Source organism: Corapipo altera, unplaced genomic scaffold (assembly GCF_003945725.1).
Source record: "Corapipo altera isolate COAL_440 unplaced genomic scaffold, ASM394572v1 113, whole genome shotgun sequence".
Lineage (NCBI taxonomy): Eukaryota > Metazoa > Chordata > Aves > Passeriformes > Pipridae > Corapipo > Corapipo altera.
The window spans coordinates 6,237,452-6,251,776 of NW_020884895.1; the positions used below are offsets into that span (position 1 = coordinate 6,237,452).

Here is a 14,325-nt window from a genome sequence, read left to right on the forward strand (position 1 = left end):
TCTGAAAATATACCCTGATTGTTTACAGTTCTGGTAGAAAAACTCTTGAGGCTTCAGGTGGGAGTAGAGAGAAGATACATAAAAAATGCTTCTCACTGTTCATGCTTAATTCGTTCCATGAACTTAAAGAACAGAATTTAAAGCAATCATGAAAAGAAAATCTGAGAGTATTGGTATAAATGTCTGTAAATTTTCATATCCAGTATATCTGAATTAGATCAGACTTCCCTATGTAACATGTACTTCTTTGAAATGCCAGTAAGAGATACCTGCAGAACACCATTATATTCCTGTTGCTATGTACAGTGACTTCATATCTTGTAGATACAGTAACACGCACTGCCACACATTATGCTGGCATCTTTCTCTATTTGTTTTCTTGGATTCATGTTTAGCCCAACTACCTAAAAATTATGGGATTGTTTCTGCACTGGTATCACAGTGTATGATGGCATGGCCAGAGTTTATTAAATATGGTGCCCTTTCTTTTCTCTGACAGGTAGCAAACCATGAAGGAGAAACACATATAACAAGAGCACAAGGCTGCAGCCTAATAGGAGGAGATATATATCCTTTTCATGCCCTTCTTCTGAGTGAATAGAAGACAGGCTCGATTTGCACTACTGCACCACTTAGCAGAGAACTTTGCCTTGGATGATGATTATGTAATATGGAAACTACAGGACTCTTCCAACTAATTATTGCTTTTGTGTAATTAATGATCAGAGTTGACTAAAAACTCAGTATAGTAAACATCTGACGTGGAACTGTATAAAATAGATGTTTAAAGTATTATAAAAATTATTCTTTATGTTATGCTACAAACCTTTTCAGTAACAGTCACTTCTGGTTATCTGATCCACTCTCCTTTTTTGGCAGAGGAGGTGGATTTGTTTGCAGCCTAAAATGTAGTCTTGCATTGCAGTCACTACGATGATTCAGTATTGATCAATGACTGTATTTTTTAGGCTAAAAAAAGTTACAAAAGATTAAAAGGTTCTACCGAAAAAGCATTTAGATCTGAGTAATTTTACTCGTTGTAGCAGAATCCTGTGAGTCTTTGTATAGCTGGCTCTATTATTCACACAGTGTTTGATATCATTCAAGTTACTTAAACTATTCATGCTTTGGTTTTACTATTTTATAAGTTAAAATATAAAAAGAAATGACACCTAGGTGTCAGCAAAAGGGATGCAGAGCTGGTAAGAAATGGGATCTTCTTCTGCGTATGTTAACCTCATTGATATTTTCTGAAATAATACACCTTTAATAATCTTAGTTGATCTACAGAAAGAGAGAAATAGGGTTGGATTTAAGCATCAGCTGGCTAAAGAAACTTAGAAGCCCTTAGGTGAGATCACTGCATGAGTGATGCTTTAAGTGAGATCAATGCACTGCTTGCATTATACTTCCTGTCATTTGAGTTCTATTGTCCAGGAGTATTAGGTCAAACCAGCTGCCCATCTAGTCCTTATCTCCAAGAGTGACCAACAACAAAAATGTGGAAAAGAATGGAAGAATAGGATGATGCCACAGACACCTGGACACTGATCAACAGTTAAATCCGAGATCTTTCTCATCTTCTGTCTTCTCAGATACGAATGAGTATGAAAACCAACACTTAAAACCAAAGAGAAAAATTACACACATATCACTTGTGTTTTTAACCACCAGACTTTCAGGTTTTCCATTTAACAACAAAGTATTTGGTCACTAGTGGTAAAAAAAGACTTTTTAAATTAAATCCCACTAAACAGATTTAAATTAAATACTCAACAGATTAATTGAAAAGGGATGATTTTCACCTGACTGAAATCTACCAACTGGCAGGTAACTTAAAAAACAAGGACAGTTCACTGCAACACAGCAGGATTCTCTTCATTTACGTTTATAGGAGTGCTTTTGTTTTACAACCACCTTCACAATGTTCTAACAATATCCTACTAAGATCCTATAAAAAAAGGAAAGCTTCAAAACTTTACAGCTTCTCTATAAAGCTTCACTCAAACTCCTTCTAATTGCCTATTTTGGAGAAAAAGTTAATGGATTCAGATTAATGAGGATTAACAACAACGTATCTTGCTACACAAAAAGCAAATCTAATTACTAGCTTCATCTAATACAAAACTAATACCTAACTTCAATTCCCACTATTTGCTTTGTAGGCTCTGAGCAGTCAATCTATCTCGGATGTTTGTTCCATATCCTCTCACTCACTCTGTCACATTTTGTCTCTTGAAAACTGCAAGGCTAAGGGAAAAAAGAGGCAATATGAGAAAACTATATATAAATGTTTAATCATTACTGATGAATCTGCTGTTCAGTTTTTGGAACAGACTGATGAGAGAATGATGATCATTTTATTCTAACAAATTTCAACCCAACCAATCATCTGAATTGCTCATTCCCCTCTTTTGACAGATGAGTGATGAGTTCTACGTCAGAAGTGAAATCTCTCTCTTAAGTTTCTTCAGATCAACAGGAAGACTGCAAATTCAACCTTCACTGTTTTTAAATGCCTTGCTCTCTTCAGTGTTATCTCTTTAGTTATTACTCTTATTAAATAGTTCTACACAATTTCTTATCATAAGACCAGGTTTTTATCTCTTCCATTAAGGCTGCTATTGAACACTTCAGCACACTATATGCTCCAGTACATCCACAGTTTCACCATTACTTCAAGGCAAAATATATCATAAAACATTATAGAATTATACAAGGCTTCTTATTATAGTCCCTATTTTCTCAATAAATTAAGAATTTTTAAAAAATCCCACATGGACTACTGAGGTTCAGAAGCTTTACAGGAAATCAGACACAGGCTGTTGTGTTCACCCAGAGTAAGCCACACATGGACTGGCTCTTACTAGCCTTGGAATATTCTTTCCAGAAATTTTCCATCTCACAGAATACCTGTCTTCTCAGTGAAATAAAAGAGACATGCCACACCTGTCACAGAAAAAGCAGAATAAGCCACCCTTTAGGTGATTCTGTCCTGCAGCCTCCACAAAGAGCTTTTTGAGAAACAGGCACTGTGAATGCTTTTATCCTTCTAAAACGAGTGTCATTTGCCAGGCCAAATTCATGCTTTCCTCCAGGCACTTCAGCTGTTTAAAATTCCAACAATACCAGCAAGCTTCACACATCCTACCTGGAACAGTAAAGCACTTGCTCCTTCCAAAATGGCCTTTTTCCATTTTCTACTGGTTGTGGGGACGATCAGTTCATCTTTAAAGCATCTAGTCAGCCATGCATGGAGAGTGATAGTCCTGCCTAACCACAGCAGCTTAAGCCATGAAGCAGGAGGTCTTCTGCCTCCCTGTTTAGTATGTATAACTACAAATGCTAACACAAGTCATAAAATTAATCCACCTTTTTTATGACTTGCTGTATTGTACTGCTATTCCACAATAACTTTCCAAAAGCAATAAACAAGTGATACAGTACACACATGATAGCACATTGGTTTCCCTTAAAATTAGCTTTTACCGTTGTCATCGCTGTTTGTAGCACAGGATACAGTGGCTAACTTAATCTGCTTCCTCCCCTCCAAGACCACAGCTTCAAATCATTTCATTTAAACAGGCATTATAAAAAAATACACCTTTTTTTCCTGCATTTTTTATGGTGAAAGATCGACAGGTACCAAAGAAAAATGAAGACAGAATTACTGAACATGCATCTCATCTAGAATGTTCTCTGGAAGCTGTTCCTTCATTGAAACACTGTGTAGTATCTTTGCTGGAAGACTGTATCCTTATTTTTTTCCCACACACAATAGTAATAAGTTTGTTCAAGCACTAATCTATGTGACTTTGCTAATGGCGTTATATCTAAATATATACTTTGAATGCATTCTTTCATTTCATCTGTCTCTACTCAAGGTCTTTTGTTCTTATCATCAGGACCATTTTCCTGGTGAAACCTGGAGAAAAAGGTGCCTGAAGGTTCAGATAACAATACATTGTTTATTCTATACCAGATACAAATTAAGGAACACAGAGAGACATATCACTGTTAAGAATTACAGTATTATTGTATCAGAGACAGGAAAAAAACCTATACAATAATACTGTTCCTGGTGCTTTAACGTTAAAATCACACTCTTAGTAGTACAGTAAGTCATAACAAACAATTAACAAAACCTACCTAGTGATGGTATCTACACCGAGGAGGTTTTAAGTCAGTATTAAGAATTAGTGCTTAATGTCTTATTCTAAGAGAATTATTTGGTTTTTTAAACCAAAGCTTCCATCTGTCAGATTTTAGGAGCATAATTTTTAGGCTGTTCATAGTCCCTCCTAGAAAGCAGCTCAGTAAAACATACTCATGACCAGCTAAGCCTCTTAGTTCTATACAGTTACAGAAAATGGATTTGGAGTCCTTGAGGAACATTCCACAGTTAGAGGGAAAGTGTGCTTAAAAAGCATTACCTGTAGGTGGCAGCTGGAGGGGTGTACACCTATCTTTTTGGACACTGTCCTCAGGTAAGGAAACAAGTTTTCTGGCAAGCACTGCAGAAACTGGTTGTACTAACAGCGTTGTGAGGTTCAGTCGATTTTGCCTGTAGCTTCCATCTTAAAAAACAGAAAGACAAGGGCAATTTTGTAAATGAAAATTAGATTTCAATCCATCATAAACGAAACAAAACCCACCAATCTCTATAACACAGCTTAAAACAACTGACATAGATAAGCAGCTGTTATTGGGTACTTACCTTATTGAAAAAAAAAAAAGTCTCTTCAAGAACATGTACCACAAAATTGCATGTGCATATTACAGTATCTGGACAATAGTTCCACAAGAAAGAAGATGACAAAGAGCCGGTGCAGATATTGGACTGTATGTGACTTAAACACACTAAATTAAATTGGTGTGTACTCAAGGAAACATTGATAAATACAATTATAGATCAGAAATAACTTCCAAATTCAAGTAAAAATTGAACACAGCCTTACAGGGAAGGGCAGACATTTAAACTGCCCAGAATCATGTGCAAGTATCCATCTGAATTGAACAGTTACTACCAATTAGGCTTTATTTTGCCTACAGAAGTTGTGCTATTTAGCTCACCCTTTAAACAGTTTTAGTGCTATCACACAAACAAGCCTTTGTGAGAAATCTGACAAGAAAAACAGCAAAAATGAGGCATGTTGATAATATACTGGCAACTTGATGAGATGTGCTTCCTTGCATATACCAGAAAGCCTGAAAATTCTGATATACACCAACCTTTTTGAAAGGCTACAATCTGGTCACCTCATTGACTCAAAGTGGGTTCAGTGTAGCTAAGGTGACTCTATTGTATTTTATAAATGCAGGCGTGTTTCTGCGATGGGAAGTTGAAGGCTAAGATGAAGGAGGTCTGAAATAAGAGAGCACTACCAAACAGACACATACATCAAGTGAAGCGAGGTATGGATCAGAAAGCCACTGACTACCTCATTTACAGCTTAAAGAACTTAAGAAGTCATAGCACAAAGCTCTCAATAACAACAGATCCATGCAAATATTAAAATCTCCCTTCAACTGAAAAAAACGTGAGTTTCCACACACATCTATGTTTCTGATGAGACAATGAGATATTCTGGGAGACCAATTGAAAGAACTGGCAAAAGATAAGAGGCTAATTTTGCACCTGGAAATACTCTGAAGCACTTCAGGACAAAACACCTGTTTTTCTCAGCTATTTCATCTGGCCAATAGAGGTATCATCTCTTCCCATAGAACACTCTTGAAGATGAAAAGCCCACTATGGAAAAGGAGCAGAGGCTGATAGCCCGGGGCAGGACACAGCTTCAGAACAACCTGCAGCACTCTCAAAGCCTTCCAGTATACCTGCCCCCACTGAATCATTTCCAACATTCAACTAGAGATTCAGAATACAAGGCCACCCTCTGAGACCCCCCGGAAACAAACACCATATTTTCTGTCAACATGGAGTTCTTTACTACCCAAAGGCATCCTTTACATCCTGTGTGACTGCAATCACAAAGGGAGGGAGCTATCAGAAATCAGCAGCACATGTTCTAATACATTTCTATAAAAATACTATCAGGATTGTTATTGCTGAACCACAACATAAAAAAAAATAAAAAAAAATCCAGCCACAACCTCCAGTTTTCATTCTTTTTATGCTACAAACTCTTGAGACTTTTTATAATATGCCCTTAAGCATAATGTAAAAACTGACCAAAGCTGTATAATTTAAATATGGAAAAACAAAAATCATGGTTCAACTTTAATACAAAGTGACAAGTGTTCACTTTGAAAGAATCAGGCAAATTTTTAAGTGGAAAGGTGAAACTGGCTCAAAACATTTTAAACATGGTAAAATCAGTTTGCTCAGGCTTTGAGAGTCAGTTTCTGGAATCAAAAAAACCCCTAAAATGTCCTAAATTGCCCAGAGATGGGCAATTGAGACATTATTTTCTGTGTAGTGTTTGTCAATCTGCAGACTGTATTAGAGGAGCAATGAGGCTTAAAATGTTTCAGATGAGAAGTATCTCTCCTTTCTTCAGTTACTCAGAATTTGAGCTTCATACCTGAATGAGCTTTGAAAGATACACTTTCGAGAACAACTTACAGGAGAAAACCCCACTATGTTTAAAAATTAATCATTTAACAATAGAAGATGGAATTTGATGTATGGGACAAGTAGAAAAGAAATATATAAAAAGGCAGATTTAAGTTATCTGGGCAGATTTATCTGGAAGAAAAACTCTCTGATAGAAGGAATTTATAAAGACCTGCCTAAGCAGGTGATAAAATCTCTACAACTGAAATCTTTTTAAAGAAAAGAATAAGTAAACATCTGTCAGGAATGATGCAGATATGGCCGATGCCCTCCCTGAAGGAAGGTGCTGCATTAGATGACCTCTTGACATCTTTTCCAGGTCTGATTTCTCTAGAATTCTCCAGTAACTGAACTTCCTGAACCATTAAAAAAAATATAAATTATTGGAACTAATATTAAAAAATGCTTTTTAAAAAAAGGAAAAGTGACTTTCCCTCTTCCAGGCATGTAACAGTTGCCAGGAAAGTAGCCTGCTAAGAGGACTGAGGAAAGCTCTCTGCACCATGATCAGGTTTCAAAAGCGAAAGACTCAAGACCAGTCCTCTCCAGTGCACACTTAAAAATCTGGAGATTTCCAGGGCTGCTAGTTAAAGCCCAAACATTCAGTTTTTAAATACTGACTGTGAAACAGTGCAGTGCAACTTCATAAAGGAACCAACATATTGAAAGAAGTTTGAGATTCTTGCTGGCACTTTCTCTGCTGGATGCCAAACTCTGTGGAGCACAGAGTGCTTTCAGGATCTGTGGAAACAACAAATGCTTTGAGGATAATTTAAATTTGACATTTTGCTTGTAATGAAATTTAGTTTTATAGCATGAAACTCTTCCAAGAAACAGAATTCCTTCTCTGCAAGTCTAACAATCTAACCGTGCCAGGCCTAGAACCACTATTAATTTTAGAAAGTCTCCAGAGAACATACTGTAAAGGGAGAAGAAAAATATGGTAATCAATTATTAAGTTAATTTTAGGAGCACAAACAGAGGCAATCTTTAGAAAGTTTCTTCACGGAAAGCAAGGCCTGCATTACTACTTTTGCAGTGACTGTGTTCTATGTTTTCTTTTTCAAAGTAAGCACAAACCTTGAGCATCAGCTTCCATACTGCTCAGTTTGGGACACACATTTGGAAGTCAGGATTTCATAGTGATCCATCACTTAACTTACTGGTATTTGTAACATGTTCTGAGATTTCTGAAAAGCTTTTACTGGGAGAATTTAACAGTAACACTTGTGCACCATATGTCACTCAATTCTACGTTAAAGTACAATTTTATCATCGTTTCAGTGACTTTTGTGAAGACTGGAAGATCACAGCACATGAGATGAGAGTTAGTCACAACATTTTACCTCTCTAGTTAAAAGAATATTGCTTCACCCACAGCTTCTTAGTATTAGCAAATAGGCTTTTATTTATATTTCTCTAAAAAGTTTTGTGCTATATGAATCAACTTTCTGTTAACTTTTGTTTAAATTCCAGATTCAAAGGAAGACTGGACAAAATACTGTATTTCATCATATCTATTTATTAAAGTCACCCTCTGCCAGAATCTGATAAAACAAAAAGTTAACAACTAAAACTGTTTAAAAAGTCTACTGATAGAATTCATCAAAATAATTCCTTCTAAGACCTGAAACACTGCTTTAAGGATGTTCCCCCCCAAAAAAGAGAAAAAAAAGTATTCTGACTGAACACTGAACCATTATTTTACATACCCACATCTTTGACTTTCTGCTGCATTAATAATAGAGCATATTAGTTTTGAAATATCTGAAGTGAATGGCTCATTAATTTTTCACCTTAAGCTTAATAGAAATTTGACAAACAGTTTTATGCTGAGAATAGACACTCCAAGCAGGACTTCACAGCACATGATGGGAATAAATTAGAGCATAAAAGACAGAATAATGTGTATTTGGTCAAATAAGATGGTTCTGTCATTCACTTGCTTGAAGTGAAGTTAGTTCAATGCATTTCCGTGAAAGTGGTATTTTTACATTTAAGGATTCCCAGCATAAATGCCTTTGTCAGCACTTGATCTTGTATTTAGCATGACAAAAACAAAGATGTATAAATTGACATGTCATAGACATTTATATTATTTGTGCTTTGAACTTGTACACAGTTTCCCCCCAACTTTGCTGATAACATTCAACAGCTGTTACATTCCACTGACTCTCATGCAGTTAGGCACGATGATTTATTCTTCACTGCAAAATCAGTTTATCTGTGGTTTTTCTGATTTACATCTATCCAGACAAAGGGACTGTGCAGTGCCTGCAACAGGGAGATTCCACCAACTGGTTGGTGGCTCCAGGTACTAAAACTCACATCACTACTGGTCATCATCATGGCTGGGCTTCGCGAACGAAGATTTGGGAGGGTTTTATCCACATTTGTTACAGGCTCGTTGGTGACTTATGAGGTCAATACGTGACAGACATATCCGATTGCAAAAAGCACAACAGAAAGACTCCTTAGATGATGTATTCTGCAAGGCACGGTTCTTCCTGCGTTGCCTCTTCTCCTCGAGAGTGATCCTGTGTGTGTTCTCAAAGGCATCTGCAGCGTTATAGATGGTGTGTCCCAGGTCTCCCGATTTGAGGCCAGAGTAGACCAGTTATGGTGATTAATATGGCCAAGGCTGAGATGTTGTTTCAGGGAGTCCTTGAATCTTTTCTTCGGGGCTCCTCTCTTGCGGCAGCCAGTGGCAAGTTCACCATAAAATCACTACTGGTAATCATAATAATTTTACCATGCAGCACCTACTTGATTAAATCTTCAGCTACAGTTGCTTACAATACTGTCGATGACCAGCATTTTTAAGACAGACATAACTCTTCTAACTCAAAAAGACTTCAATTAAGCCTTCACATCCCATTTAATCTCTGATATGAAATGTATCCATCAGTTACACCTCACAAACTCACTGACTTTTTTTTCCTTCCTAAATTTTCTCTTTGAACAAAGGAAGAAAAATAAACTGATTCTGGCTGTTACTTCTTGCTGTAAATGGGTACAGTTAGAATATTGACCCAGAAAACCTGATGCTGTTCTGCAAGCACTTATGAACAGGAACTTCTGGGAAAGCTCCCCCCGCCATCCCCACCTGCTCAGTGTTTGGACTTAAAAGTCAGATATATAGTTTTCTGCATATGAAGTAAAAAAGAGACCTCTTCCACTAACAAAATTGGTGCTGAACACTCCATGGTGTTTAAAATAGCAGTAAGAACGGATTTTATTAATGGGAAGGAGAAGATCACAACTTTAGACTTGAAGAGTATCTTGAGATGTAGAAGCTAAAAAATACCAGCAAGAGTAGGAAAAAAGTAACTAATACAGAAAAATGTTATTCAAGAGAAGAGCAGATCCTGGAGCAAATGCCTCTAGAGTAGAACTGGTAACAAAAGTTTCCCGCTATGTCTTTATTCAGTTCTCTATGAATTATCCACTAGAATTACAGTGTGGAACATATGTCACTTTTGAAGTTCTTTGCTTCACTAGCCACTGGTAGAAGCACGGAAAAAAAACCACTTTTTCCTCTTTTGTAAAAAAAAGAACTTTGAAATTCTGCAACCAGGGATTTTAACAACAGCCACATATAAGGGCTTTCAAAGCAGCTTTGCAGGCAGTGAAGTACGAGATGATGAACTGCTGTGCCAATTACAACAACATTGTGGCAGCTTGAATTTCAGGATGCAGGATCTCAAGTGGGCAAGGGACACTTAGAACTATGTGCTGATTTGAGATATGAGTGAGAAACATGTCTGTGCCTATAAAAGGTTTATGCATGTTTACAGAAAGTACAGAACTGAAAGGCAGTGAGGAACACCTAGAAGGGAAACAAGCTACTGAGAGTTCTCAGAAAGGATCTGAAAAACATTTTTATTTTTTTCTTAGCATTGGTGATGGATAAAAAAAACTTCTTAAAAAATACGTTTTTTAAAAAAGTCCCATTCCCATGATGTCAGGAGTTGACAAAATTCTAGAACAAAACTGCAGATATCACACCAGCTGTGATAAACTCCCCAGTTAACAACACCATACATCCACTGGTACATACCCAAAAACATAAAACTATAGAACTACTGATTTTCTTGCAAAGTATATTTACTGCATTCTGTTTACATCACATTTTATCAGTGGATTGGATGCAAATCTGTGTATATATTACTCAAGACTGTCTTTTTAAACAGATTTCTGTCGTCCTTAAAAATAAAACTAGTAATTTTATATCTGATATGAGAAAAAAAACACATATATTTCTACAACTTGCTGTCATCTTTTTCCCTCCCTCACAAAGAAATGTGCTTAACCATTATAAAAAAGGAAAAAAAAGTCACTCCCCTGCCTCTTAGTGCAAACCACTCTTGTCTTAATGACTACTTAATGTACTTTAAAAATACTGTCAGTCTTGTTTCTTTTTAAGATACATAGAATGAAAAGTAACACATTTATTGTGTAAAAGCAAAACTGGTTTGACACACTGATGCAAAATCATCTCATTAATTTCCCTGCTTCCTTCTGAGAATATTTAATACATTGGCAAGAATAAAAAAGAAACGCAACAAAAAAAAAAATTTCACACACCTCTCACCATTTTGAATCAGCCTTTTCATTTAGCTTGTTGTAGTGAGTAATACTTAAAATGACATATAAGTGGCCAAAATGGAGCAAAATTACATAACACTTCTACACCAATTGACAGGAGGTAAAATTTTTCCTTTTTAAGTATCCTACAGTTGTGTAACCACTAAGCCATAAAAAGGAAAGAGTAATTCTTCCACATATTACAAATAGCTAAAACATATTTTTATGTTCTAGTAACAATGGAAAGTAACAGGGGAGAAAGGATAAGATAATTCTCAGGTTTTCCTCTGTTAGAAAATGCTCTTCTTGCTACTGAGATGAAAGAAACTCCCCACTGACAGCAGTTTGGCCATGGGACATACAAACCTCTGTCCAAACAGAGGTGGTGGATATTTATAAGGGTTGACAGAAGTTGCCTGCCTTACAAGACAAAAAATAAATTGTTCTCAGCACTTTAAAAATAAGCTTATTAAAAAAAATCCAACAGTCATAAATTTCAGTTTCTGCACAATTTATTCTTTGCCATGCATGCTGAATTCAAACCAGAATCTTCAATACTTTAGTATTTAATTTTGGATTCTATGTGAGGTGTTCTTGATAGCAAAAGATATGCTTAGCATCTTCTACCTTCATTAAATTTAAGAACACAGGTATTTCCCACCGTAAGGGTGTGTGTGGAAATAATCAGTGCTAAAAAGATTGGAAACACTCAGAAAAATTAGCCATGTAATGAACTGACCACAATCTGCTGCAACCAGTTATCTGAGTCTTAAACTGGATAATAAGTTATCATTAAGGACTGTAAAAATAAATATTACAATTCTTACCTAAATTTTATATCTTCGCACCAAATTAGCAATTTAAACACTATATGATAAAATAATTCTACAAAAAATTATTGCTGGTATTTTTTATTTTTCTAAAATATGCAGAGGTATTAATCCAAGTAGTTCAGCAGAACTGCTTGAAGTGATTGCTCTGATGTTCAGAATTACAGCACAATCCAAAATATTAAATATCAGACACATACTTGGACTTTTTTTAATCTTCCTCTTTGGGCAAAACTACTTCATGAACCCCATACCTGCAAGTCTGTGCACGAAATGTAGCTGCTTGTTGCTCCCAGAAAATATATTTCCCAACCCATTAACTACATGATGTTCTTGAACTGGGATCTGGAGGGAAGCTCGTGTGTATGTGGGTCTGTGCATGAGGGAACACAGATCAAACTGATGGACTAAGATGTAACAGAGATGGCTTTTAAAACTGATATATTGCAGAACATTTTGAATTCGGGAGCCAAACACATTACAGAATTTATTATCAGTTTCACTGACAAAAAAATTCTCTCCCTCTTGCAAAAAGGATCCAAGCAGGCACCAAGTAGGGATATCCTGCTCCAGAATGGGACTACTGTGTCACAGCAGCATAAAAGGCACACAGCACCTCCTGCAGGAATTATGTTTTCTATTCACCACTTCAAGAAACAAGGAACTTCTGGTACATTCAAGAGTTAATGGGTTGGTCTTATGGCTTGCTCCCTCCTGAAATAAACCTTGCTTTGCTACACTGGTGAGGGCCACCATGACAAAACCAACAACAAACACAGACAGAAGACACCCATAAGGATTTCCTTCCCTTCAGTGATGATGGACACTACACACAGTAAAATAAGGGTCTTGCTTTATGTGAAATATGTTTGCAGCAGCCAGAATATACATCAGGCAACATATGCCATCGTTGTTCTGATTATGAACAAGCGCAGAGTCCTGTTTATTCACAGTAATGAGATTTATTGTTATTAAAAATAATAAAAGCCCTATAACACTCTACAAGGAATGGAGTGGAAATAGAAAATCTCTAAAACACTGAAAGTGACAGGTTTAGGATGACAATTATTTTGTTTATAGCATGCAGTGAACATTTGAATAACTCAGAATCACGTGCATATGTTGTCTGTGGTACAGTATGCTTTTCTTAAAATTATATATATCTCTGATTCATTCTTCCATATTTGTTTAAAATCTGGAAAGTCAAATTTTGGCTTCATTTTGATGACATATGAGGTCAGCCAAGGGTGTGGAGTCTCCCCCTTTTCCCACAGCTTGTTACTTACTCCTCTCCCCACACCACAGTGATGTTTCAATGACCATGTTATGAACCAGGATCAGCAAACTTTGAAAAAGTTCTTTAAAGCCAGATCAGCTCCCCAGCCCATATCACAGCAGTGCTCCTAACAGATAAATGAGCAGAGTAAGAGGTAAGGTGGGACCAAAGAGGTAAAAGGCATGGCTGGAATTCCTCCAGTTCAACATAAAGGGACTGTTCCAAGGCACAGAACGACATTTAAACATGCACATGAATTCAAACACTACTTACAGCTTAAAAAAAAATAATTAAAAAATCTTTATATTTTCCATTTTCTCTAGGTCTTTTTAGGTATTGCAGGATAATTCAAGAAAACCATTTAAAAAAACAAGGCCTCTAATATTTTGCCTGAAAATGATACATAATTAATACATAATTAATACATAATTAATACATAATTAATATGTACCTTCTGTTTCAGCAGGTTAAAGAAGTTGCAGTGTTAACTTGTCTGATCTTAATGCCCAAAAATTTGCAAAAGAAGATCAATCTATTAATAATGCACATCTATTAATGCAAAGTATATTGATACCATTTAGCTTTGTTTTAGTGGACCATGCAATTGGAATTGATGCTCATTTTCAAGGTCAATTCTGGTTATATGTATGAAAAGCATAGAAGAAGTTCAAAAAAACCCCAACAAACAAACTCTATCTGCTTTTATTTTGTTCTAAAGGGCTTGCACTCAACTAAAAGTGAAATACAGAGAAGAATCTTAAAAAGCTAGACTGCAATGGAAGTGTTCCAAGTTCTCAGTTCATCTTTAATTTATTTTTCTTCCACCCGCAAGACCAGATAAAGCAGATATACTTGGTCACGTACCAGTAATAATTTAATTAAATTACTGAAGAAAAAGAAATATCCTGGCAAGTCAATCTCAAATGACAGTTTTCCAGTATGAAGATACAGATGTTCTCAAGATTCCTATTAATCCTGTTTATAGTACAAAGTGGAGAAAGAACTATGCTTGGAAAATCCTACAATTCTGAACCTATGGAAATCTTTGTAACACA

The 14,325-nt window shown here is 36.2% G+C and overlaps 1 protein-coding gene across 9 annotated transcripts in view; it reads right to left on the reverse strand.

The window, feature by feature from the left end:
* The window catches only part of NAALADL2 (N-acetylated alpha-linked acidic dipeptidase like 2), a 473,876-nt gene that overhangs the window by 106,794 nt on the left and 352,757 nt on the right, over positions 1-14,325 (reverse strand). For all 9 annotated transcript variants that reach the window (XM_027647488.1, XM_027647489.1, XM_027647490.1 and 6 more), the window contains one exon: positions 4,434-4,577. In XM_027647488.1, coding sequence (XP_027503289.1) covers positions 4,434-4,577 — 144 coding nt within the window. The remainder of the gene's footprint in view (positions 1-4,433; positions 4,578-14,325) is intronic.